Raw genomic sequence first — 24,068 nt, forward strand, 5'->3', positions numbered from 1 at the left:
TTAAAAATTAGCTGGGTGTGGTGGTGTACGCCTGTAGTCCCAGCTACTTGGGAGGCTGACGCAGGAGGCTTGCTTGAGGCCAGGAGTTTGAGGCTGCAGTGAGTTGTGATTGCACCACTGCACTCCAACCTGGGTGACAGACCAAGATACTGCCTCAAAATAAAAATAAAAATTAAAAAATACATATACATACACACACACACACACACACTAAACTCTATAGCATCAGATCGTTGAGCCTTGAGGTCAGAATCAGAATTGCAGGCACAAATCTAGACTCAGCCCTCTGATCTGGAAGTCATCTGAGAGCCACCTCTCCCCTCAGCTTATCCTTGAATGAATGTTTGCTCCTAAACGTGTTCGCAATGAATAGATCTGAGGGAGGGCCCTAAAATCTGAATTTCTAAAAAGCTCTCCAGGGGATGCTGTTGCTGGGTCTTCCAGATTTTGGCAACAGATTCAATCTAGTCATGCTTCCTCTTCAACACATGGGGAAACTGAGGCCCGGGAAGTGGAAGTGACTTGACCTAGACCCTACCAGATAGCTGGTGACAGGGTGGAGCTCCCAACTGTGCCTCTCAATGGCAAGACCACTCTCACTAGCAGCCCAGGGTGTTTAGATGGCCCTGTGGGACTGTCAACCTCCTAGGTGCCCCTGGTCCCTGAGACATGTGGCTCGTGAGACTGCGAGGTTCTGGGGCTCGAGGTGTTACCCTCTTCTGCCTCTGGCTGAACCTGCTTCTTGAGAGTGGCCTGGAGGGGCTAAGGGCCCATCCTCTTTTGTCAGCTCCCCCTAAGCTGAAACCCCACCCCATCCCCAATGCACCCTGACCCCTCTGGGCCCCAAGCATTCCTGCGAAAACCACTGCACATGTTTTAAATTCTGCTACTCCAAACTCATCAGTATCATGGTTTTGCAACACCCTCTTGATGCTCAAGAAGCATTTGCAAATTTCTTTTCCCTTTATTAAAAAAATTTAAAAAAAATGTTAGGGTCTTGAAACAATAACAACAGAGCATTTCAGAGGCACAAACTGTTGCAGAAGAGAAGCCAGTGGCCTGGCCAGGCGAAGGAGGGGCTCTAACTGTTCTCAGGGAGGTGAGAGGAGGGAAGTCACAGAGAGGGTGGGCCTGGGGAGGGTCAGCCAGGGGCTCCCCAGCTGCCAGGTGGAGGGCAGGTCTGAGGGTGGGTGCTCTCTTGGGGTAGGGGATGTAATATTTAGCCACCTAGAGCCTCTCCCCCAGCCTGCTGACCACCTTCCTTCCCCAGGCCACTCCTGGGCCCCTTGGAGCTCCGGCTCTGGCTTCTCCTGCCCATTCCTGTCCCAGCCACAGAGCCCTATGTGTTCAGGCCAGCCAGTCACAGCAAATACAAATCCCCTTTCTGAAGATTCCGGGGAGCAGAGCAGGAAGAGGGTGTTATGATGGCAGAGGGACAGGCAGGGAGGACAGACTTGCTTCCAAGCTGGGTCTGACCTGGAGACTCCTCCCAGCGTGGTTCCTGCCTAGGGCGAGGGGCATCACAGTGAAGCACAGATGCTCAAGTCACTGGTGGTGGGTGTGGGCGAGTGCGGTGATGGGTGTGGGCGAGTGCGGTGGTGGTGGTGGGTATGGGCGAGTGCGCGGATTTTGCCTTGCTCCCAACCCACAATTTCCTATATTTCCCCCCTCAAATGACCCCCAAAGTCTCCTCTCAGCCGTGAATGTGCTGAGCAGAGCCGTCAGGTAGAAGCAGAGCCTGAAGGCTTCCTGTGTGACCCTGGGCAAGCCCCTTCCTTCTCAGGCCTGTTTCCCCACATGGGCAGGAGGCGCTGAAGTAGGGAACGGAGCTGCTGGATAATCTCAGCTTTCCTTTCCATTTCAATGGCCTCTTCTGGGCTGGGCAGATGGATCCCCCAGCAGTGACAGTTCACCTGATCCAGCTTGGGAGAAAGGGGCATGGGACCCATGAGACGGAGGCCCGTCGGGGAGTGCTGATGAGGGTGGCAGGCAGCGTGCAGAGGATGACCTGGCTGGCCCAGGGCTGGCAGCCCAGCCAGAGGCCAGGTCGTGGCCCCCATGGCCAGCTGGGGAAGTGTCCAGGCCAGGCCCCTGGAAGCCCTGGAGCCTTGCCCAGCCAGTTCCTCGGGGTGACTGGTGGCTGAGGGCTGTGGAAATGGCCTCCGGGGACTGTCCAGAGAACCAGGTGCTCATAGCTCAGGGTCCTGGAGCCTCCCCCAGAGCAGAAGCAAGGCCCTCAGGACTCACCCTTGCTGTAAACCCAGCTTTGCCCTCAGGAAACCCTTTCTCTGCAAAGACGGGGTCAGGGAAAGTCCTGGGAAAAGATGTTTGCTTTCTTTAAGTTGTAGTTAGAGAGAGCTGCAGGGGAGGACATAGGCTCACAGTCCCTCTTAAAGTGTGTGTGAGAGGGAGAGGAGGGAGAGAGAGAAGGACGTGGTGAAGGACAGGAAGAAACACAGGAAGAAAAAGAAAGATAAAAGATAAGTGAGAAAGAAGAGGAAAGAAGGGAAGGAGGGAGGGAGAAAGGAGAGGAGAATGGAGGTGGAAGAAATAAAGTAAATAAAAAAGAAAAAGAAAGGGAAGGTAGATTGACAGAAAAATGGCAGAAGGGTGGAAAGAAAGAGAGGACAAATGGAGGAGACGGAGGAGGAAGGGTAAGAGGAGAGGAGGAGGAGCAGGAGGAGGTGTGCAGGGGCCGAGGACTAGGACCAGAGAGCCGGGAGAGCCGGCGGTCAGGGCTGCAGTCCGGGCTGACGCGGCCTCACGTCCAGCCTGCGGTCCAGCTTCCTGTCCTTGCGTGGGCGTCGGTCCTTCCTGCCCTTCTTTTGGCCGGAGCTCCTCTCTGCAACGAGAGCACAGGGCCCGGTGACCAAGGCTACAGGGCCAGTTAGGTCCTGGGAGCCTCCTCAGTCCTCAAAGACAAGGATGCCCCACTCACTCCTCAACAACGAGGCTCAGAAGAACATTTAGGCACTGACCTTGCAGTCCCTCCTGTTGAGAGTTTGGACCGCGGGCTAAGTTACCCCAAACTGAACCTTTCTCTCTAGTTCTTCAGGGAGTGCTGAGGGCCACTAACTTGCTCAGGGCCCTTTTGTGCTGGAGATCTGGCTTGGCCAGGCCTGCAGGTTCAGCTGGGGCCCCCCAGTCAGCACGTAGGGTGGCCTCATGGGAGTCCCATGGCTTTCCCCAGCACACTCCTTCCATAGCCAAGCAGGCTCTGTGCTGGACACTGGGCACCTTTCATCTGTGTCCCTGCACCAACTTCTCCATAACACTGTGGCAACAATACTTGAGCATTTAGCAAGTGCTCACCGTATGCAGGTCACAGCCCCAAGCGCTTTATGTAGGCAGGTAGGGTCTGAGCCGCACCCAGTCCCGTCTTCTACAATTGTCCTCTCTTTCTCTCCACTCTTCTATCATTTTTCTGTGCCAGTCTACCTTTCCTTTCTTTTTCTTCTTTATTTCCTTTATTCCTTCCACCTTCATTCTGGCTCTGCCTGCTGCCTGGGGAGTTCTTCTCAGCAGTTGCTTGTCATTGTTATTGACAGGTGAGAAGACCATAGCATGGTTGGGAGCAAGGTCAGCCCTAAGTTTCTGCTTTACAAAGTGTCTCCACACCCAGGACATTCTTCTACATTGCTTGGGCCCCCTTCAGTTCCCTGCAAGGAGCTGTGTGTCCATTTGAACACGATGAACCTGAGTCTCCACAAGTCACTTTCTGAAGGTGTGCAGCTAGGCTGTTAGAGACCCTCCCAGCCTAGTGGCAAGGGAAGGGCAGTTTTATTCCTTAGGTGTCAACTGTGTGCCTGTCTCCCCAAGAGTCAGGACTGTGGCTCCATTCCTGGCTCCTTCCTCTGCAGAGCAGAGTCAAGGAGCTAAGGCCAGGCTGCCCACTTTTGGGATTCCCCACGCCCACTCTGAGCCCTTGGGGAGCACTGAAGCCAACTCCCACTCTGCACTGCGGAGCTGACTCTGCAGGCCTCAGGTAAGACTGCATCTGGAGATGGGGTGTGGGTGCTGCCTGAGTGGCCCTGCCAGATCTAGTGCGGGGGTGTGGGGGCCAGTGGCTTTGTGTCCCTACCCCTTCCCTAGGTCTGCCTGACAGCTGCTCATGTACCCATACAGTCACCCACCCATCCCTCCACTTATTTACCCACCTACCCGATTGCCGTCCACTGAATTGCCATCCACCTGTTAACTCATCTGCTTACCTCCATACCCACCTCCATACCCAATGACCCATCCATCCACCTAGGCACCCACCCATCACCCATCCATCCACCTGTTCACCTACCGACCTACCTACCCACCCACCTAATCATCCACCTACCTACTCATCCACCCATCTACCCTCCCATCTACCCTCCTATCCACCCATCTACCTACCCACTCAGCCACCTGTGCGCTCAGCCATCTACCCTCCCACCCACCCATCCATCCACTCATCCAGCTAATATTAACTGGACACCAACTATGTGCCAGACTCTGTTAGAGGCACTAGAGAGACAGCTGTGAACAAGGCAGACAAAGCCCTTGCCCTCACTGGAGATCACACTCTAGTAAGGAAAACAAACACTGAACAAAGCAAACACGAGAATGAGCAGGCTCGTTTCAGAAGGGTGCAAGTGCTACCATGTGATACGATGGAAAATGACTCCTGGGAGGGGGACTCATGGGAAGCCTCTCTGAGGAGGAGCCGCTGCAGCCGAGACCTGGATGATGCAGGGAGCTACAGTGGGGTTGTTGCAAGGATTAGAGTCATGTTTCACAGCACTGAGCACAGCCAGCACATAGTAGGTGCTTTACGAATGTTTGCTGTTGTTGCGATTATTATTATGCGAGGGAAGAGTTTTCCCCTCATGACCCCCCCACAGCCATTCCCCCCAGCTCTTGGAGCCATGAGAGGTACGATATGGTAATGAGTGCGGGAGAACTGTCTGCCTCCTGTGTGAGTGCTTCCCTGGCTCTGGTTCTCTGGTTCCATCTCAACCTCACTCCATCCTCACCTGCCCAGTATGACTCCCAAAGGCTCCCATCTCTGCCATCTGCACTCCCAACCCAAACAGCACAAGTCTTTCTGAAAGAGGAGTGTCCCTGAGTTCAAATCCTGGCTCCACTACATCCCACCTGGGTGCCCCGGGTGGCCTGGCTCCAGGTCCCTCATCCTTCATCATGACTTTAGATTCCTGTTTGCATGACGAGTTATGTTTGAATTCTAGGTCCACAGCTCCCTGGCTTTGTGACCCTTAGGTGAATGACTCAACCTCTGAAGACTCTCTGGGCCTCAGTCCCCTCATCTGTAAAATGGGGATAATGTTAGTAACACCTACCGCACAGCATCATTGTGAAGATTACATGAGTTAACGATTATAGAGAATTCGGCACAGTGCCCAGTCAACACTGCCAATTCTGCGTAATTACTACTCACCATTCACATCTTACCAAACACACCCTGTGGCTTCTCTTCTATGTAAATCAGTGGTCCTTAATAGCTCCCAGACATTTTGGAAATACATGTAGTGGTCTTGGATGCCACAGTGAAGGGGGTTCCTGTAGCATTCAGTGGACGGCAATCGGGATGCAGTGTGGGACAGTCCCCCGCAAAGACAAGTTGTCCCCCATTCCATCCAGTTCTCTCACACCATGTCCCACCCTCATGTAGCTGAAAAGTCTGCTTGCTGGGAGCTGAATTCTGTTTTACTCATGAATGCCAAGTGATTTCGAACACTTGCATTCACTGAAGACTCTAGGGCACTGCAAGTGTGGGGTCAATCAGAGATCAATTTGGTTGGACCTTACTAACTGTTGGTCACTTTTGGGAAATCGCATCTCTGATGGCAATGCGGCCACGCACTTGGGGCGCTGACCACGACTGCGGTCTTCGCTGGGATTGTGCTTCCCTAAATGTCTGCTGGTATGTTGGGCCAAGCGCTTCCATCATGAAATTTCTTTTCTTTCTCCTCTATATTACAGTTAGGACACTATACTGATAAAAAAAATTTACCTTTGCAAGTAGCTACATTCTCCATGAACTTCATTAAGAATGGTATAGAAGGTATTCCCAAATCCTTCTTATTAAAAGGGGGGTGTTCAGTTTGAGAGGGTTGGGAACTCCTGGCCAGCTCAATTTCCCTAATGTATTCGGGACTGAACCCAGCAAGGAAGGTCCTCCTTTGAAAGGACACCAGGGAAGACGATGTGTACTCCGCATGATGGTATGGTTAATGGCGGCCTTTCAGGCAGTCTCATAGGTACTATTTGTGGGGCAGTGTCCTGAGTCCACTCTGTCCCTGTGGGCCTTTCCCACCACAGCCTCATGTGCCTGTCCTGGGGCTCACCTCCTGGGCAGGGCCTCTGGATGGGACATTTCCTTGACTCAGAAAGCACCTGGCAGGTGGTTGTCTCCTCATGCCCAGCCCGGCCAGCCTCTCGTACCCGGGTCTCCAGGCCCCAAGCCGAGCCGCAGGTCTTTCCGTTGTATGCACAGGGGCTCCAGCCGCCCCAGGGACCCGGTTCACACTGCCCTGTGGAGTGAAAGGAGAGACAGACAGACAGGGTCAGCCGGCAGTGAGGGTCCTTCAGTAGGCACAGAATAAGGGCAGGGTTTGAGGGGTTCAGCTCTCTGAAGACTGAAGACACCACTTCCACCTGCTAGGAGCAGAGGGGGGACATTTAAAAGTTATTTATAAGAGCCTGGAATGAGAGCTAAACTAATGCATGCACAGACTAATATGGGCCTGAAGACAGAGTGGCCGACTGCCTAGCTTTGAAGGGGAAGGCTTCCTGGAGGAGGTGATGTATGAGTGAAAGGGAAAGAGGGGAGCTCATCAGGTGAGAAGAAGGAAGCCCATTCCAGGCAAGTGTGTAAAGCCTTGGGAGCCTGGCCCACCATGTTTGGGAGATGGGGCAGCATGAGTTGGGAGTGAAGTCTCAGGAAGTGGGGGCAGGAGAGGAGGCTGGAAGGTCGCCTGGGAAGTCCTCAGGACCCAGACACAGGTTTTAAACCCGATCATGTGTCTTTAATCAACTTTGGAAGGAGGAAAAAGGAGGCCATGGACATAAAAGTTCTTCATAGGGGGTCATTAAAATACACACACACATATATATGTGTGTGTGTGTGTGTGTGTGTGTATACTTTGATTATTTTAAAAGTCCATGAGAAGTAGGCACAGAATATGAGTAGCTATGAATACTCCTATTTTGTAGATCTGGACACTGAGGCCTAGAGCAGGGGTTTGCTAAGGGAACGCAGCAAGAGGCTCACACAGCAGACACAGCAAGTTGAAGATGCAGTGGGGCCCAGACCTTGTTAGATGCACACGTTTGACAAATAAAGACTGAGCACCCAGTGTGTGCTAGGCGCTATTCTGGGTGCTGAGGGAGCAGCAGCAGACAAGACAGATCAGGGTGTGCAGGACTCCTGGAATTCACCATCTGGACACCGCCGTGATGAGGGAAGCACAGGCACTGTGGGAGCCCAGAGGCGGCATGGGTTGAGTTGTAGGGGAGGAAACTCCTGGACTGGGTCTTGAAGTGGGGGTGGGATGGCAGGGAAGGGGAGCCTAGTCAGGCTCCGGGAGGGACAGGAGGTGCTCTGGGTGAAGGCATAACCCCAGCAGAGTCCCCAGGATGATTTGGCCCGGAACTGGGCAGGCTGGAGAATGAGCTCAAATGGAGGAGGAAAAAAATGTTGGGGGTGGAAAGACTGGCAGATGGGACAGATTGCCCAGGTCCTGGGTGAACTCCACCCGAGGGCAGTGGGAGTCACTGAAGGGTCCTGCGAGGAAAAGAAATCGAGCAGACTGTCATTTTGAAATACTCCCTCTGCTGTTGAGTGGAGGGTGGGTTGGAGGGACTGAGAGCTGAGGCAAGAGATGGGCAGGAGCTGTGGCCAGAATCCTGGCGATAGGCGGGGAGTGGTGAGAAGGCAGGAAGAGCGGGGCACAGAGGAGAGAAACAAATGGGTGGGGCTGGGGTGGGGAGAAAGGGATGAGCTGGATGGTGTGGGTTTGGGAGCTTTGTGCTTCTTCATTTTCCCCCCAAAGTTCCTCCTGCCACCCAAAATATTATGCATTTGTTCTCGGGTGTCGCTTCTGTCTCTCCACTGAAATGCCACGTCCATGAGTGCAGAGGCTTTGTTTTGTTCTCTAACATGTCTCCAGCACCTAGGAAAGTGCCTGGCCATAGCAGATGCTCCAGCAGATATTTTCAGAGTGAATAAATGAACAGATTGGACTGAATATAGGGTGAGGGAGAGAGAAGAGTCAACAGTGATGTCTGCATCTCAGGCATGGTCACCCAGGGATCAGGGAGCTGGTTACTGAAACCCAGAGGAAACCCAGAGGAAGCGTTAGGCAGTGGATGGTGGCGGTGGGAGTGGAAAGAAGGAACCCAGGGGGCAGTGGAGTTAAGGGTCTGCTGCTCAGGGAGGCTGGAGACACGGAGTCAGGGGCCATCAGCAGCTGGAATGACCATGAATGTGAGCCCAGAGGGAATGCGTGGGCAGAGATGCAGAGTTTAGATGAGAATGCCAAGGAGCAGCCTAGTGCAGGGGCGGAAGAGGGCTCACAGGCAGGAGTATGACAAGAAGCTGTCAGGAAATAATCAGAGCAGTAATAACACTGATACTGACATGTACTGAGCACCTATTGTGGGCTGGCTGCTGTACTGAGCACTTTAAATTGTACTGATTCACTTAATCCTCATAATAATTCCTCCCCACGAGGTAGGCTCTATGTTCTATTGTCTTTTTTTTAATGTTTGGAGAAACTGAAGGGCAGAGAGCTGAGGTGGTTTGCTTAAGATCACTAAAGGGTAAGGTTTAGAGCTAGGATTGGACCCCAGGCCCGTCCTTTTCCAAAATCAGTGCTCAACCAGTGTGGTGGCTCATACCTGTACTCCCAGTGCTTTGGGAGACTGTGGTGGGAAGATTGCTTGAGTCCCAGGGGCAGCCTTGGCAACATAGCAAGAGCCTGTCTTTGCAAAAACATAAACGCATCACCAGCTGTTGTGGTACATGCCTGTGGTCCCAGTTACTCGGGAGGCTGAGGCAGGAGGATTCCCTGGGCCTAGGAGTTTGGGGCTGCAGTGAGCTATGATCATGCCACTGCACTCCAGCTGGGCGACAAAGCAAGACCCTATCTCAAACAAAACAAGCAAACAAACAAACAAACAAAAATCAGTGCTCTTCTTCTGCACTCTGCTGATTCCCTTGGCATTAATAACGATGCCAGTGTTGGCTGCAGTAGTAATCATAGTAATGGTGATTACGTTGGCTCTAGTGTAACGCAGTTACTATGTGTAGGTATGTGGTGTACCTGACACGGTGGTGCTCGGCCTCCCCTAACCATATGGCATTCTACTGGGATTTCTTCCAGGCCCCCAACACCTCTCACCAAGCCCCCACTCCAGGGAGGTGGGGGGCAGGGTCAGGGCGGGGAGGTCACTCACCCTGGCACTCCCGTGTGTTCTGGTGGGCCAAAGTGCCTGGCGGGCAGGTGGGCAGACACTTCCCCTTGTACAAGTAAAATCGCCTCTTGCACCGGATGCAGAAGTCCTGGCTGAAGCAGCTCTCACAAGTGGCCCCACATTCTGTAACAGAGCCAGGGATACCCTGGGTGAGGGAGATTGCCAAGGATGGGGCCCACTGGGTCTGCCCAAGGTGGGAGGGCCTCTGGGTAGTTCCAGGCTTGGTAGCATTTGTGTCAGGACTCAGTATCTCCTTTGAAGCCCAGACTTGGCCAAGGTCAAACTGGGCTGTATGTGAAGAGAACTCCCTTTCTCATTTGAGGGGAGGCTCAGAGAGAGTGAGTGACTTGCTTGAAGTCACCGGTAAATCAGGGCTGGAGTGAGGACTCCCTGCTTCTTTTTCACATCAGAAATAGTGATGATTTGCCCAAAGTTACAGCAAAAATTAGAGCCTGGAATTAGGACTCCTTTTCCTATTTGGGCTAGGACCAGAGAAGGTGAGTTACATGACTAAGGCCACACTACAAACTAGGGTAGAAGTGAAAGTTCCCTGCTCTGTTAGTGCTAATTAAGGCTGAGAGGGGACAGACTTGCCTTAGGCTGCAGAGCCAGCCTGGACGCAGGCACGTATCTCAGCATCTGGGCTTAAACATGCATCTACTTCCCTGCTGTCTGTGTTGAGGTGAGAGGGCGGGATCTAAGCCCGCAGTGTCTAGGAGCCCAGCACTAGCATAGAACAAGGGAGAAGCCACGTACTTTTGCACCTGTTGACCTCCTGGCCGCGGATGCCAAAGTAGCCAGGGGGACAGTCGTGCAGGCACTTGCCGTACTGGCGGATGCCTTCTCGGCGGATGAACAGGAAGAGCCTCTGCTGGCAGGTGGAACAGCCATTCTCCTCTGAGCAGATGATACAGCCCGTGCAGTTGCCCCCCAGGCCAGTGCCCACTGCCCGCCAGACCAGGACAGAAGGAGGGAGAAAGGGAGAGAGAGATGGTCAAACCATATATATGAACAGCTGAGATGGTCTCATTGGGATAGCAACTGGGCACACGGCCACCCAAACAAAAGACTACATTTCCCAGCTTCCCTTACAACTAAATATGGTCATGTGACAAAAATCTGGCCCATCAGATGTAAGGTAAAGTAGCATGTGCCACTTCAAGAAAGCTGCCTTAAAGGGCAGGAGTGTGCCCCTTGTCATCACCTCATCTTTTCTGTTGGGTGGAATGTGAACAATGACTGGAGCACAAGCAGCCATTTTAGATCATGAGGTGGAAACTGTGTCCTGTGAGGCGGTGGAAAAATCAGATAAAAAACACCTGGGTCCCTGAGGAAGGCAGAACTGCTGTACTAGCCCTAGCCTGCCTGTGCAGACTGTTACATGAGAGAGAAATCAACATCTACCTTGCTTAAATCACTGTTATTTGGAGTTTTCCATTACACACAAGCAAACTTAATCTTTACCAAAGTAAAGTGTGAGTGTGTGTGGGTGCACATGCGTGAGCAGGGTGGGGTGAGACCCTCACCCTCTTGCTGGATTCCTGAACAATACTCAGCAATACTCAATTTCTCACTGTTACCATCAGCAAGCGCTCCCACCATCATCAGGAATAGCAATGGGATAAATGTATTTAAGGAGAAAAATCTTTGTTGCCCCAGAATTGGTACTCAGGAGCCAAAGCTGGGGAAAAAGAGGTGGAAAGTGCTCTAGAATCTTAAGTGAGCCTTTCCCAGGCTCATAAGGAGTCTCTGTTACCCTGACCATCACCCCAGGACGCTGATTAAGCTGAACACTTGAGGGAGGAACTCATGGGAGTTAGGAATTGTCAGCCTGGCCGGGCACAGTGGCTCATGCCTGTAACCCCAGCACTTTGGGAGGCCAAGGTGGGAGGATTGCTTGAGTCCAGGAGTTTGAGACCAGCCTGGGCAATATGGCGAGACCCTGTCTCTACAAGAAAAATACAAACATTAGCCAGGTATGGTGGCACACGCCTGTAGTCCCAGCTACTTGGGAGGCTAAGGTAGGAGGATCACTTGAGCTGGGAAGGCGGCAGTGAGCTGTGTTTGTGCAACTGTACTCGAGTCTGAGAGACAGAATGAAGCCATGTTTCCAAAAAAGAAGAAAATAAAAAGAAGTGAGTTGTGGTGCTGTGACTTTTCCTCTGTTCCCAACCCTCCCAATGAAGTGAGGAGATGCCAGAGAAACTTACAAAGACAAGGGGTGCTAGCAAGAAGGTGCCAGCATCTCACGTCTTGCTTGGACATAAACTCATGTCCATAGTCCTGTGAATCTGCCCCCTTCCCATTCCTCTTTGAGCAGACAAAGGAGACCGGGAGACAGAAGGGCAGAGCTGAGGGGGAGAGTGGGGTAGAAGAGGCTACACATCCTTCCCGGCACGCGTGAGGGGTTTCTCAGTGGTAAGGGGCACCTTGGGAGTAGCCGGGCTTAGGTGGTATTCCTGCTGCCTGGCATAAGAGGCCTGGTTGCTGGAAGGTGCCCCAGCAGTATGAGGCATCAGGGGAGACCACTGGGAGTAGGAGGTGGGGGAGAGTCAGAAAATGACCAGGTGTCATTGACAGGAAGGGATAGGGCAGCTTTTGAGAGGCGGCAATTGGGGAAACAGTAAATGGTTTCATGTTTATATGTCATTAGGGTCAGACTGGTTAATAATCCAGTTATACACCTTGATTCATCTGAGCCCCAAGACCACCTGGCAGGAAACATTCTTAGCTCTCCAGCTCCCAGATGCTCCCCTCTTCCTATTGGTGCCCCATCTCCCTTTTAGAGGAATTCCCCATTGTGCGAGGTCCTGATGAGGAACACATCCTGGCACCTTCCCCCTGGAACAGAAACCAAAAGAGGTCTGGCCCTTCTTTAAGTTGGCAGCAGGTGAGAGCTAGGGAAACCTGGCCAGATACACATTCTGGTGACTGTAGTCCTGGGAGTGGGACTCAAGGGACTCAATAAATGGGGTTCATGGTGGAGGCAGAGCAGACTCTCTGCCTAGCCCTGGCTGAGGCCTTTCTCTCACCCTTCCATCCCTCAGTCCCTCTGTTCCTCCCTTCCTGCTCCAGCTCTCGGATGAGTACTGCTACGTCCCCAAACCTCATCTTCTATTCCTTGGATTCGGGGAGGCCCCACATCCTGCTAATAACCCTATTTCTGTGGCTTATAACTCAGGAGCCTGACTGATCCAGGGTACTAACGTATACCCTGGGATCCTGTTCCCAGCCAAAGTTGGCAATGCTCTCAATTTTCTTGCCCTGGGATGAGAAACTGCAACAGGAGAGCAGAATAAAGATTTTTGTGTTCTGGAGCTGTATACCTGGCAGGCACCTGAGGGCAGACAGCAAGTGTGATGTTGTAAGGGGGATTCCCAGAGTCAGAGAGATAAGAACATCCACTGAGAATTTAGCAGAGTCCAGACTTCTCACTCAGCAAAAGATTCAGATTCTGATACTACCAAGAGCTGGCAAGCATGAGAGGAAACCTTCACCTTTTCACCTTAGATAAGAGTGTCAACTTTGGGGAAAAATCTAGCAGTATCTAATAAATCTGAAGATGTCTCTTTTCTTTTTTGTGTTAAAATGTTTTTGTTTTTGTTTTTGTTTTTTTTGACAATATCTCGCTCTGTCACCCAGGCTCCAGTGCAGTGGCATGATCCTAGCTCATTGCAGCCTCAAACTCCTGGGCTCAAACAATCCTCCTGCCTAAGCCTCCTAAGTAGCTGGGACTACAGGCATGTGCCACCACACCCAGATAATTTAAAAAATTTTTTGTACAGATGGTCTCTCTCTGTTTCCCAGGTTGGTCTTGAAATCTGGCCCCAAGTGATCTTCCTGCCTCAGGGTCCCAAAGTGTTGGGATTATAGATGTGAGTTACGACGGCTGGCCTGATGTCTCTTTTCTAAATGTAGCAAATTAGCTTCTGGTGTATACCCTAGAGCAGCAGTTCTCAAACTCTGGCGCACAACAGCAGCTCCCAGAGAGCTTGTTGGAGTATAGGTCCCTGAGTTCCACCCCTGGTACGTCTGATTCAGTAGGTCTGAGAATTTGTATTTCTAACAGGTTCCCAGGTGATGCTGATGCTGCTGGTCCAGGGATCACGCTCTCAGAACCACTGACCTAGAGAAACCCTTGTATATGTGTAGAAAGAGACAAAGATATTTATTGCAGCATTATTTAATAGCAAACAACTGCAAAAAGCTAACCCTCTGCCAAAGGAATAAATACATTGTGGTATATTCATACACCACTGCCAGATACCACACACACAATCCAGCCATGATAAATGACTGAGGTAGCTACAGTTATCATTGTGGACACAGCTCAAAGATGGGGATGAGAGGAAAAAAGCAAGGTGCATGGTGAATCATATAGTAAGAGCCATTTATATAAAGTTCAAGGGCCTGCAAAGCAATATTTTGTAGCATTTGTTACTTGTAAATATGTATTCAGAGCAGAAGACATGAGAGTAACCAATGCTGAATTCAGGATCGTGGCACATAAACGTTTATTGTATTATTTTATATTCTTGACTTTAGGTTTGAAATAGTTCACCCTAAAAATGCATAAAGAACAAAAGAATTTAGCCTCTACTGTGTCCCTGGGCAGGAGGAGGTCTACATTCTTTCTTCTCCTTCTCCACTAGCTCCCCTCCCAAGCCCTGTCCCATCTTCAAGCTGAGGTCTTGAGCAGGGGAAGGTGACAAATTCTGAAGACATGGGACTTGGGTTCCAAGAGCATTGGAGACTCGTGCCTCTGCACACTTTGTTAGTCATCCCCTCGTCCACTCTCCCCTTGTCCTCAGTAGTGGAACCTTGATTTTTATTTTATTTTTTGAGGCAAGGTCTTGCTCTGTTCCCCAGGCTGGAGTGCAGTGGCGCGACCTTGGTTCACTGCAGCCTGGACTTCCTGGGCTCAAGCAATCCTCCCTCCTCAGTCTCCCTAGTAGCTAGGACTACAGGTGTGCATCACCATGCCTGGCTAATTTGCATATTTTTTTTGTAGAGAAATGGTTTCGCCACGTTTCCCAGGTTGGTCTCAAACTCCCGGGCTCAAGCGATCCTCCTGTCTGATGCTCCCAAAGTGCTGGGATTACAGGCCTGAGCCACAGTGCCTGGCCAGAACCCTGATATTAAGCAGAGTTTACGTCCTCTAAGACTACATTTCCCAGGCCCTTTGCGGCTATATGTGGTCATGTGCCTATGCTCTGACCAATGGGATGTGAGCAGGCATGCCCTGCGCAGCCCCTTGGGAAATGCTGGCGCTGTTCTCCTCCCATTTTCCCTTCCACCTGCAGGACTGCAGGCTTGAGAGTGGAGCCATGGCAGATCCAGGAGACAGAGGGATCTTACAGAAAGACAGCTTGGTGCGGCTGTATTAACCCAGGACTGCCCACCACTGAGATTCTTTCCTGGGGAAGGAAGGAAAGCATTGCCCATCTTGTTTAGGTCACTGGGCCTTTCTGACTCACACACTGACTGATGATGTCAGGTCTTCTGCCACACAAGGCAGCACAGAGTATTATCAGTGGAGACCAAGGTGCCCTGCTCTGTGCCTCGGCACTGTGGAAGCCCACTGGACCTAAGATGCGACCCCACTACCAAAGAGCAAGGGCACCCTCAGTTGACTTGCGGTGATCTTTACCACCTGGCAGAATAGGACTTCAAATTACAAATTATGTTAAATTACAGAAAGACAAAGTAGCATTTCCTGCAAAATGAATCTGTGGACAGAGACTCACACCCTGACATGGTGTTGCTGCCCATTTTTCAGCTGAGAAAAACCAAGAATCAAGGAGGTGAAACGACATGTCCAGGGTCACACAGAATTGGCAGGGGTGGACCCACATCACTTTGCCCCACGCTGCCCTCTTAGAGCATCTGTCCAGGGCCTCCTGTGTCAGGCAGAGCCTGGGGCCATGCTGGTGAGCCACGCATGGCCCCTACCCCTATAGGACACACAGCCTGGTGGGAGGAATTAAAGTCCACAGAAGTGACAGCAAAGCAGGATGAGATAACGGGTCAAGATGAAGACAAAGCAAAGCTCTTACTACTCTTAGAAGAGCTTAGAGGTCACTCAGCATGACTCCTGCAGTTTCACTGGGGACACTGAGGCCAGAAGGGGTGGAGCTTTCCCCAAAGGCAGGCAGCCAAACTGCAAAGAAGCCTCAGTCCTCTGTTAGAGTTACAGTACTCTTTGTTTTTTGTTGTTGTTGTTGTTGTTTGTTTTTGAGATGGAATCTCACTCTGTTGCCCAGACTGGAGTGTAGTGGTGCGATCTCAGCTCACTGCAAACTCCGTCTCCCAGGTTCAAATGATTCTTGTGCCTCAGCCTCCCGAGTAGCTGGGATTACAGGCACAAGCCACCAAGCCCAGCTAATTTTTTTTTTGTATTTTTAGTAGAGACGGGGTTTCGCCATGTTGGACAGGCTGGTCTCGAACTCCTGACCTGAAAAAGCTTGGGTATATGCTGAAGGCCAAAGAACCCGACAAAGATCCTCCCAGACCTCAAAGAGTGTTGGCTCGCAGGATGGTGTTTAGCATCTTTCAACACCCCAGTCTTTGAAGGGTAGTGGCTGTTTCCGGCCTCATCCTCGACCCTGGCAGTTGGCTAGGATGCCCTCTTGTGCCTCTATGTTGTAATGGCACCTCTTGCTTTTCGACTTCTGACAGCCTGTCTGGTGTTTCATCATGTCTCTGTAACTCATTAGAAAAGCAGTGCTATTGCCTCTCTCTACCCCCTACCCTAAAGTCATGGGTGTAGGCACTTGAATGTTCACCTTGTGAATCATCAGTGATGACAAGAGTCTGTACAGCATTGCTCTAGAAAGATCCAAACGATGGTTCTTAAACTTGACTGTGCATAACGATCTCCAGAGAGGCTTGTAAAGTGTCTGCTTTGGGCCAGGAATGTGCACTTTAACAAGTCCAAAATAAATGTAACAGTAATTTTGGAAGTGTCTTCCCTGTTCACAGTCTCCTTTCCCTGAGAATTGGCCCCAGTAATCATGTTTGTAGGGCATGACTCTGACCCTAGCCAATGGCTTTCTTTTCCAGGATGGGCCAATTAGACCTTCCCTCTCCTGGCTGATGGACAATGGTCTGGGCTGGCCTTGACCTAAGACTATCTGCAGGTGGGAGGGTAGTGTGTTCTGATGCATATGTGTGACAAGCCTTGGTGGGCACTAGCTAACAGAGGCCACGCTCCTCTGCACTGTCTGGCTTTGAGGTTCATGTGCTGCCATCTCCACCCAGATGCACTTAACCTGGGCTTGGACAATCAGAACATCAGGTCCCCTTGACTACAGTGGTTGTAGGTTCAGACACAGGCGTGCATCCCCACAAGAGCTAGTCTTGGGGTTTTTGCTGAGGTCAACAGATGTGTGTGGAGATGTGTGTTTTCCTTTCCTCTCTTTGGATCTAGGAGGATACAGATCAGAGCTGGTGGGTGCCACATGAGGGAAGAGCTTCTGGAGAATGGAGACCACACAGCAGAAGCAGAGCCAGGAGACACAGACAAAGACCAAAAAGAGTCATCTGTGCATGTGGATCCACCCTGGGGATCCATAAATTCTCCTCTTTTCTCAAGTCACATTGAGTTAGGTTTTCCGTCACTTGCAACCAAATGATTCCTGACTAATATAGAAGTAGAGAGAGAAAAATAAATCAGATGCAGAGAGAGAAGCGGCAACCAGAACCTCATGGGCTCCTTAAGACAGAAAAAGTTTCTCACTGCCTCCCAGTCCTTCCCAAAGCTTGGCTTGTCCTATAGCTCCAAATAAAGTGACTTTTTCACTTGCGCTAGTTTTCTTCTGTCAAACTACAATAAAAATGGATGTAGCTCACTAGATAGCAAACAGATCAAGGTGGAGCAGCTCTGCTTTGGCACGGATGAGGAGCCCGGAGCACCACCTACCCAACCTGATCACCCTGGTGCTCCAGGGGACACTGAGGTTCCAGGGAGCACACTTTGAAACCCCCTGGGTCCTTCTACACATCTCAGCCTCCATTGCTGTCCTCTACCAGCCGAGATGCACATTTAAAAAGCATTTAAGCTCTAATTGCAACCTCCCCAAGTTTTCTTGGGGCATCACAGTGGATGGCAGGCACCCCATGTAATTTCCATTAACAAACGTCTCCCATAATCAAGACCATCCTCCCTCAGTCAAAACACCAGTAGGGCCACAAAAGCACGGCCCAGTGTTGCTCCAGCAGCTGGAGAGGCTTAGAATGAAATCTGAGTCACTCTGTTTCCCCAAGCACCCAAGGGATGAGTCCAGACTTGAATGTCCATTTTATGGAGAATGACAGTGGAATCAAACACACCAGATTTGACAGTTTGCAAAGTGATAAAGGCTTATGACAACTCTGAATGCATGCATTAACCCATGGTTCAGTGATCCATTCATTCATTCACCCATTCATTCAACAAACAATTACTCAGCCCCTATTCTGGGTCAGGTCCATTGCTGGGACTCAATGGTTATGAGCTTTGGGGGAGCTGTGTGACATTGGGCAAGGTACTTTACCTCTACAAGCCTCAGTTTTTCCAGCTGTAAATGGGAATAATAATGCTTATCTTGCAGGGCTGTTGTGATTAAAGGAGATGGTACATGAAAAACTTAGCTCAGATCACCCGCAGCAGGCATCTCATAAATATTACCATTATTATATTGAGAATGATGTGTTTTCTGCCCTCAAGGGACTTAAAAATCTAAAGATGTGTAATGATGCAGGTTCCCAGATTGATATCCTGGCCCCATCACTCATTGAACAAGTCCCCTCCTCTCTGTGGGACTCAGTTTCCCCATCTGAAAAATTGTGGCAGCAATTCCTACCTCCACATGACTTGTTATGAGGGATGTGCAAACCAGCAAGTGCTGGCACATAGTAGGTGCTCCTCTGTAAACCTAAGTTCCCTCCCTGTTCCCTCACCATCGTGACACATAGTGGGACTGTCAACCCACATGTGGACCCTTCTCCTCTTTCCCAGGAGAGCAAAAAGAAGGCAGAGATGTTGGTGAGGCTGGAAGGCGGCCAGCAGGGTCCAGGGACATGGTCTTTTGCCCTCTGGATGGTGACGTGCTCAGGGCAGAGATATTAGCCAGCAGCTTTGGTCCTAGGTGAAGGGCAGGCTTATTCTTTCTTTTGGGAACAGGGAATAACCTGTGTTCTTCAAACAAGGGTCCCTAAGCTCAGAGTCACCCATATCCTGAGAACTGCCCTAAGCACCTTGTTTCAACAGGAGTCAACAGCTCAACATGTGCAAGTGATTGCTGTATTTTTTTTTCCATTTCAGGATTTTGAGTGAATTTAGGGTCATCTCTGCCATATCATATCTTCCATCTGCCTTCACTGTGCAGAACTTCCCTGAGGGGGTCAAAAAGTGCAGGGTGACATCTGGGGCCCTGAAAATGTCATGTTCTCCTATGCAAGCTCGTGTCCTCAGCAGCCCACAGTGAGACTGTCATTGAAATCTCCTTAATACGCAAGCCAGAAACTCTAACCCCATACATTTTTTAAAAACAAGACTAATTTGGATAGATTTCTAGCATTTAAAAAAATCAAGAGATTTCACATTAAAAAGCGGGAATTTGAACTTCCTTGGAAAAAGTCAGAACATCTGCCAACACTGGGTCTGCTGTCACAGGGCAGCGAGTGGTTAGAGTTACATAAATAAGGTACATGCTTCCCAGGTTACTGCAGACCCTACCCCTCTCTATTGTATTCCAGATACTGAGGGCAAAGGTCAGCTGCCCTACGTTCTCCTCCTTGAGCTACATCTTAACACCCACTTCACTCACTCACAGTAGAACACAATGTAGAGCAGGGGTTCTCAAACTTGGACATGCATCAGATTCACCTAGAGGGCCTGTTAAAAACACAGGCTGCTGGGCCTTACCTTAGAGTTGCTGATTCAGTAGGTCTAGGCAGGGCCTGAGAATCCACATTACTAACAGGTTCCCAGGTGATGCTGACCTTTGCTGGCCCTGGGCCCACACTTTGAGAACTACTAGTGTGAAACAGGGTTAAGAGCCAGACTGGTTAATTAAAATTTCAGCTCTGCCCCTTACCCTTGCCATGTGACCTTGAACCAGTGTCTTAACCTCTCTGTGCTTCAGTTTTCTCATCTGTAAAACAGGAATCCTCCTGGCTGACCTCCCAGATGTGCTGTGGGGGCCTGGGCAGGGCTGACACTCAAGCGGGTCTCCATGACATCACTGTTACTACCATTATTATCACCACCCACCCTGCCTGTGTTGGCATTTGTGATCCTGGAACTGCTTTGACAATCAGTGCAGAGCTTTTGGTTTTGATGCCAACATTTTTGGGGGTAGAGTTTCTTCATAATTGGGGTGTGCCCTGGGAAGTATGTCTTGCATGAGAACATCATGTCATGGTGAACTAAGGATTTAATACAGCTGTCCTGGAGGACTCCCGGGGGGTAAGAAGGATGGGGAAGGATGGCAAGGCACCACTGCCCCCTGCCCCAAGGCAGTGAGACTGAGGTGGGCCAGACCCTGCTGAGGACCCTGCTCTGTCCTTGGGAAGGACCCAGAACCATGCAGGAGGGCCCCACACAGGCAGTGCTGGGCAGTGCATCCTCCGATGCCGGCCTGGCAGTGCAGGATGCATGTTACCGATGACCAAGGGAAATAAACAACATCTGGGCACCCGCCTGCCCACTCAGGCCTCCACATATGGGAGGCAATCGCCACCACTGGAGGCTTGCTCAGAAGATCCCCCAGCACATTTCTGCCTGGGGGTGGATTGCACCATCCCTAGCAAGGGGGTGGGCCGTGGAGATGACTCCCAGCTTAGAGACTCCCTGGGATCAGGGCTAGAGGTTGCTAGCCCGCTGGACCCTTCTCAGCACTCAGGAGGTGGGGGGACCAGCAGGGCGGAACATTCAGCAGAATGTTGTGGTTGCCTTGGCTTTGGGGCCGGACAAACCACCACTTCCTAGCCGGGTGATATTGGGCCTGTGGCTTTACTATTCTCAGCTTTGGTCTTCTCTTCTGTGAAATGGGGACAATAGTAGCAACCACCTCCCAGGCAGTTGTGGGGATGCCATGAACTCATCCACGCAAAGTGCTTAGCACAGCTCACAGCAGATGAACGAGCACTCCGTTACTACTTGATTCATGCGAGATGCTCCCTTGAGAGCTGGGCCCAGCTTGCCTTGCTCACCTTTAAATCCCCACAGCCCTGCACATTGTAGGTGCCCATTAACTACCCATTTGTGATTATACCCATTATACCCATTCATTATTTCTTAAATGAATGCATGAACGGTGGCTCAATAAAGGTTCTCAAAAACTGCTCTTAGGGTGCTCACAGCCTATTTGGGAGGACCAGGCCCATACAAATGTGGAGAAAGCCAATGACCTCCGCCAAGCAGGGCTCAGAGCCAAGTGAAGGACCCAGGCAGGGTGGGAGTGAGAGTCCAGAGACTGGAGACATCAGGTGGTTTTCTAGGCAGGCAGATGTAGGGACAGAAGCTGAGGCCAGGGGCGGGACTGGTTTGTGTAGACGGAGGAAAGGTTTCTAAGAGAGGTGAGTACAAGATGACATTGTACTCAATTGGTAGAAAGAGCGGGGCTTGAGCAAGGAGCAGACGGCAAATCCCTGCTAAGGTGCCAATACAGGACACCTAAGGGGCTGATAGGTAAGACTCTCAAAATACAGTAAGAATAGGCACACATCCAATATGGAAACTTTTCATCCTTTGCCCTCCAAACCTGCTTCTCCTGTCCATTTCAGTCAATGGCTACTCCACCCAGGCCTGAAGACTTCAGCAGCATCCTTGTCTCTTCTCTCTCCTTCATATCCTACTATTGGCACATCAGGAATCCAGTCAGTTGTACTTCTGAAATATGTCCGCGAATACTTCTCTCCACCTTCCCTGCCCCCACCCCTTTCCCTGCTCCTGCCCTCTTTCCCCACCACTCACATTCTCTGGCTATGCTGGCCTCATCCTCCATGTTCCCCATCGGCCAAGACCACTCCCACCACAGGGCCTTTGCACTCGCTCTTCCTTTTGTCTGGAAGGCTCTTCCCACATTCACCCACAAGGCTCCCTCCCTCAAATGTCTCCTTGTGGGGACAAGAGTCATTCCTTCTTAGATGCTAATCTGCCACGTTGACTCCTGGCTAACCTTGAGTCCAGTAATGCCTCCAAGATGTCTAGCTGAAGCATTACTCTGTATGCAGAAACACTTATTTGCTGCGGGTTTCACTTTTCCTCCAAAACAAACCTTGATGCTGCTGCAGGAATCATAGGCTATGACGCCCATAGCACAGTGCCAGTCACCTGTGCACTCCTCTCAGAGCATGTAGACCTTTCTCTCCAAGATATATAAGCCCTGGGTCTGGGGGGTTACAGCTTGGAGGTCTACCTATCTTGAGGCTGCCCAAGATTTTGCTCTGTTCATAAGTTCCCCAACTAATAACCTTTTACCAACAAATTGGAATTGTCTGCCTCATTCTTTGGTTTCTCAGCTCCTTCTGCACTTGGGGTCGCCTTACGTATACAGCCCTTTCACAGAACACCCCTTCCCTGTGATCCCCCCAGACCTCCTGCCTGCAGCAGCATCACACCCACACCCCACTCCTCTCCCACGTTGCTATGTTCTTCATGCCATTTATCCCCACCTGATAGGGTCTAAATTTGGCAAGTGCTGTTGTCACTTTCCCACCAGTGAAAGATGAGTTCCAGGAAGGCAGAGATGAGCCACGGCACACTGGACCAAGTATGCAGCACCTGCCTTCTCACTTAACCAATTATTTCTTTTATAGCTGCTTACCATTCCGCATAGAGGGGCTGCCAAACTGATTCCAGTACTGTTATCATACCCATTTCAGAGAGGAGGAAACTGAGGTCCAGAGCAATTATGCTGCTTGCCTGAGGTCACTTAATCAGAAGTGGAGCAGATATTCAAACCCAGGCAGTGTGACTCTGAACCTGAGGGTTATCCTTGAGGCTACACTGCAGCCTGGATACTCAACATATCCCCGTGCGCCTCCTCAGTCCTCCATGCAGAGTCCCTTACCTACTGAGGCCTTGCTAAGTTGCCAGTGCCGTGCTGAGGCCTTCTTCAGCGTCCACTTGACCTCACCTGAGACAGGAAATTGGCCAAATGGTGGCAGTGCAGGCTGCCCCAGGACTGACCCTGCCCCCTCTGCATTCCTCATCCATCCTCCCCTCACACCCAATAGACAGTGAGCAGATCAATAGGTGTGTGTTCAATCAGGGGATGAAATGCCCACTCCATCTCTCAAATTCTTCAGGAGTGAGTCTCTTGCCTCGCAACTGGGGCTTGGGGAGGATGCAGAAAAATTACCTGCTAAGTTGCAGCCACTGCTGGACATTCTGGCCAGAATCCTCCTTAGACATTGACCTATATGGGCTGGTCGCAGGGGTGGAGAGGGTGGTGGTAAAACCAGGGTTCAAACTCACATTTGTTGATTTCATGGCCAGTGGTGATCTCAGATTTCAACCCGCATCAGAATCACCTGAGTCTGCTTATGAAAAACAAGAGGTGCTGTCACCTCTCGACACATGCAGTTGTTTTAATGTGTATGGTGTGCCCAGGGTTGTATGTGCGTGAACTCGGAGATCTTCAAAAACTGCCCTGTGAGGTCAGCCAGGGCTTCCCAAACTGTAATATGCACACAAAGAGATTTAACTCAGGGATCTTGGGTTAAAATGTGGATTTTGATGCTAAAGTTCTGGAATGGGGCCGGGGTGCTGGCCCGAGAACTCACTTTAAGAAGCGAGGAGGGAGATGCTGTTATCATTCCTCATTTTACAGCTCAGGAAGCGAAGGCTCAGAGACCAACAACTCTAAGTGGTGGAGTTAGATTTAAAACCACAGCTGATGAAGACCCCAGACTCATTCTACTGTGTCACACTGCCTTACCCTGTTGGTCTGATGATGAACGTGGAGGGGGACAATGGGAGTGATACTCAAAAGGGGCAACCTGACTGGGCACAGTGGCTCACGCCTGTAATCCCAGCACTTTGGGAGGCTGAGGCAGGTAGATCATAGGAGGGTCAGAGTTCGAGAACAGTCTGGCCAACATGGCAAAACCCCATCTCTACTAAAAATACAAAAATTAGCTGGGCGTGGTGGTGCACACCTGTAATCCCAGCTACTCAGGAGGCTGAGGCTTGAGAATCACTGGAATCCAGGAGGTGGAGGTTGCATAAGCCAAGATTGCACCACTGCACTCCAGCCTGGACGACAGAGTGAGACTCTGTCTCAAAAAAGATAAGATAAAATAAAATAAACAAAAAATAAAATAAAATAAAATATCAAAGGGGCAACCTGACTCCTTTCACCATTCATAGGAGGGGCATTTCCCCAAGTAGCCTGAGTTGGGGACAGTCCCGCCAGGCCCAGCATGACACAAAAAGGAGGGTTAAAGCATGGAGAAGGCCCGAGTCCCTGCTCCATGCTGGTCCTGCAGGGCTCAGCTGGGGCCCAAATCGGGGGTTGACACAGTGGAACAGGCTGCTTGTGCCTGGCATTCCCCGCTTCCTGACCCACATCAACCAAATCTCTGCTTCCCCATCCTCATGGACCTGCCCT

General features: G+C 50.8%; 1 protein-coding gene across 1 annotated transcript in view; it reads right to left on the reverse strand.

Annotated features, from left to right (window-relative positions):
* Window positions 1-942: 942 nt before the first annotated feature.
* The window catches only part of RSPO4 (R-spondin 4), a 42,474-nt gene continuing 19,348 nt past the window's right edge, over window positions 943-24,068 (reverse strand). The window contains exons 2-5 of the mRNA XM_007962861.3: window positions 10,225-10,413; window positions 9,451-9,591; window positions 6,339-6,524; window positions 943-2,842 (exon numbers count right to left, since the gene is read on the reverse strand). Of these exons, the coding sequence (XP_007961052.2) occupies window positions 2,733-2,842; window positions 6,339-6,524; window positions 9,451-9,591; window positions 10,225-10,413 (626 nt within the window). The 3' untranslated portion in view covers window positions 943-2,732. The remainder of the gene's footprint in view (window positions 2,843-6,338; window positions 6,525-9,450; window positions 9,592-10,224; window positions 10,414-24,068) is intronic.

Source organism: Chlorocebus sabaeus, chromosome 2 (genome assembly GCF_047675955.1).
Source record: "Chlorocebus sabaeus isolate Y175 chromosome 2, mChlSab1.0.hap1, whole genome shotgun sequence".
Taxonomy (NCBI): domain Eukaryota; kingdom Metazoa; phylum Chordata; class Mammalia; order Primates; family Cercopithecidae; genus Chlorocebus; species Chlorocebus sabaeus.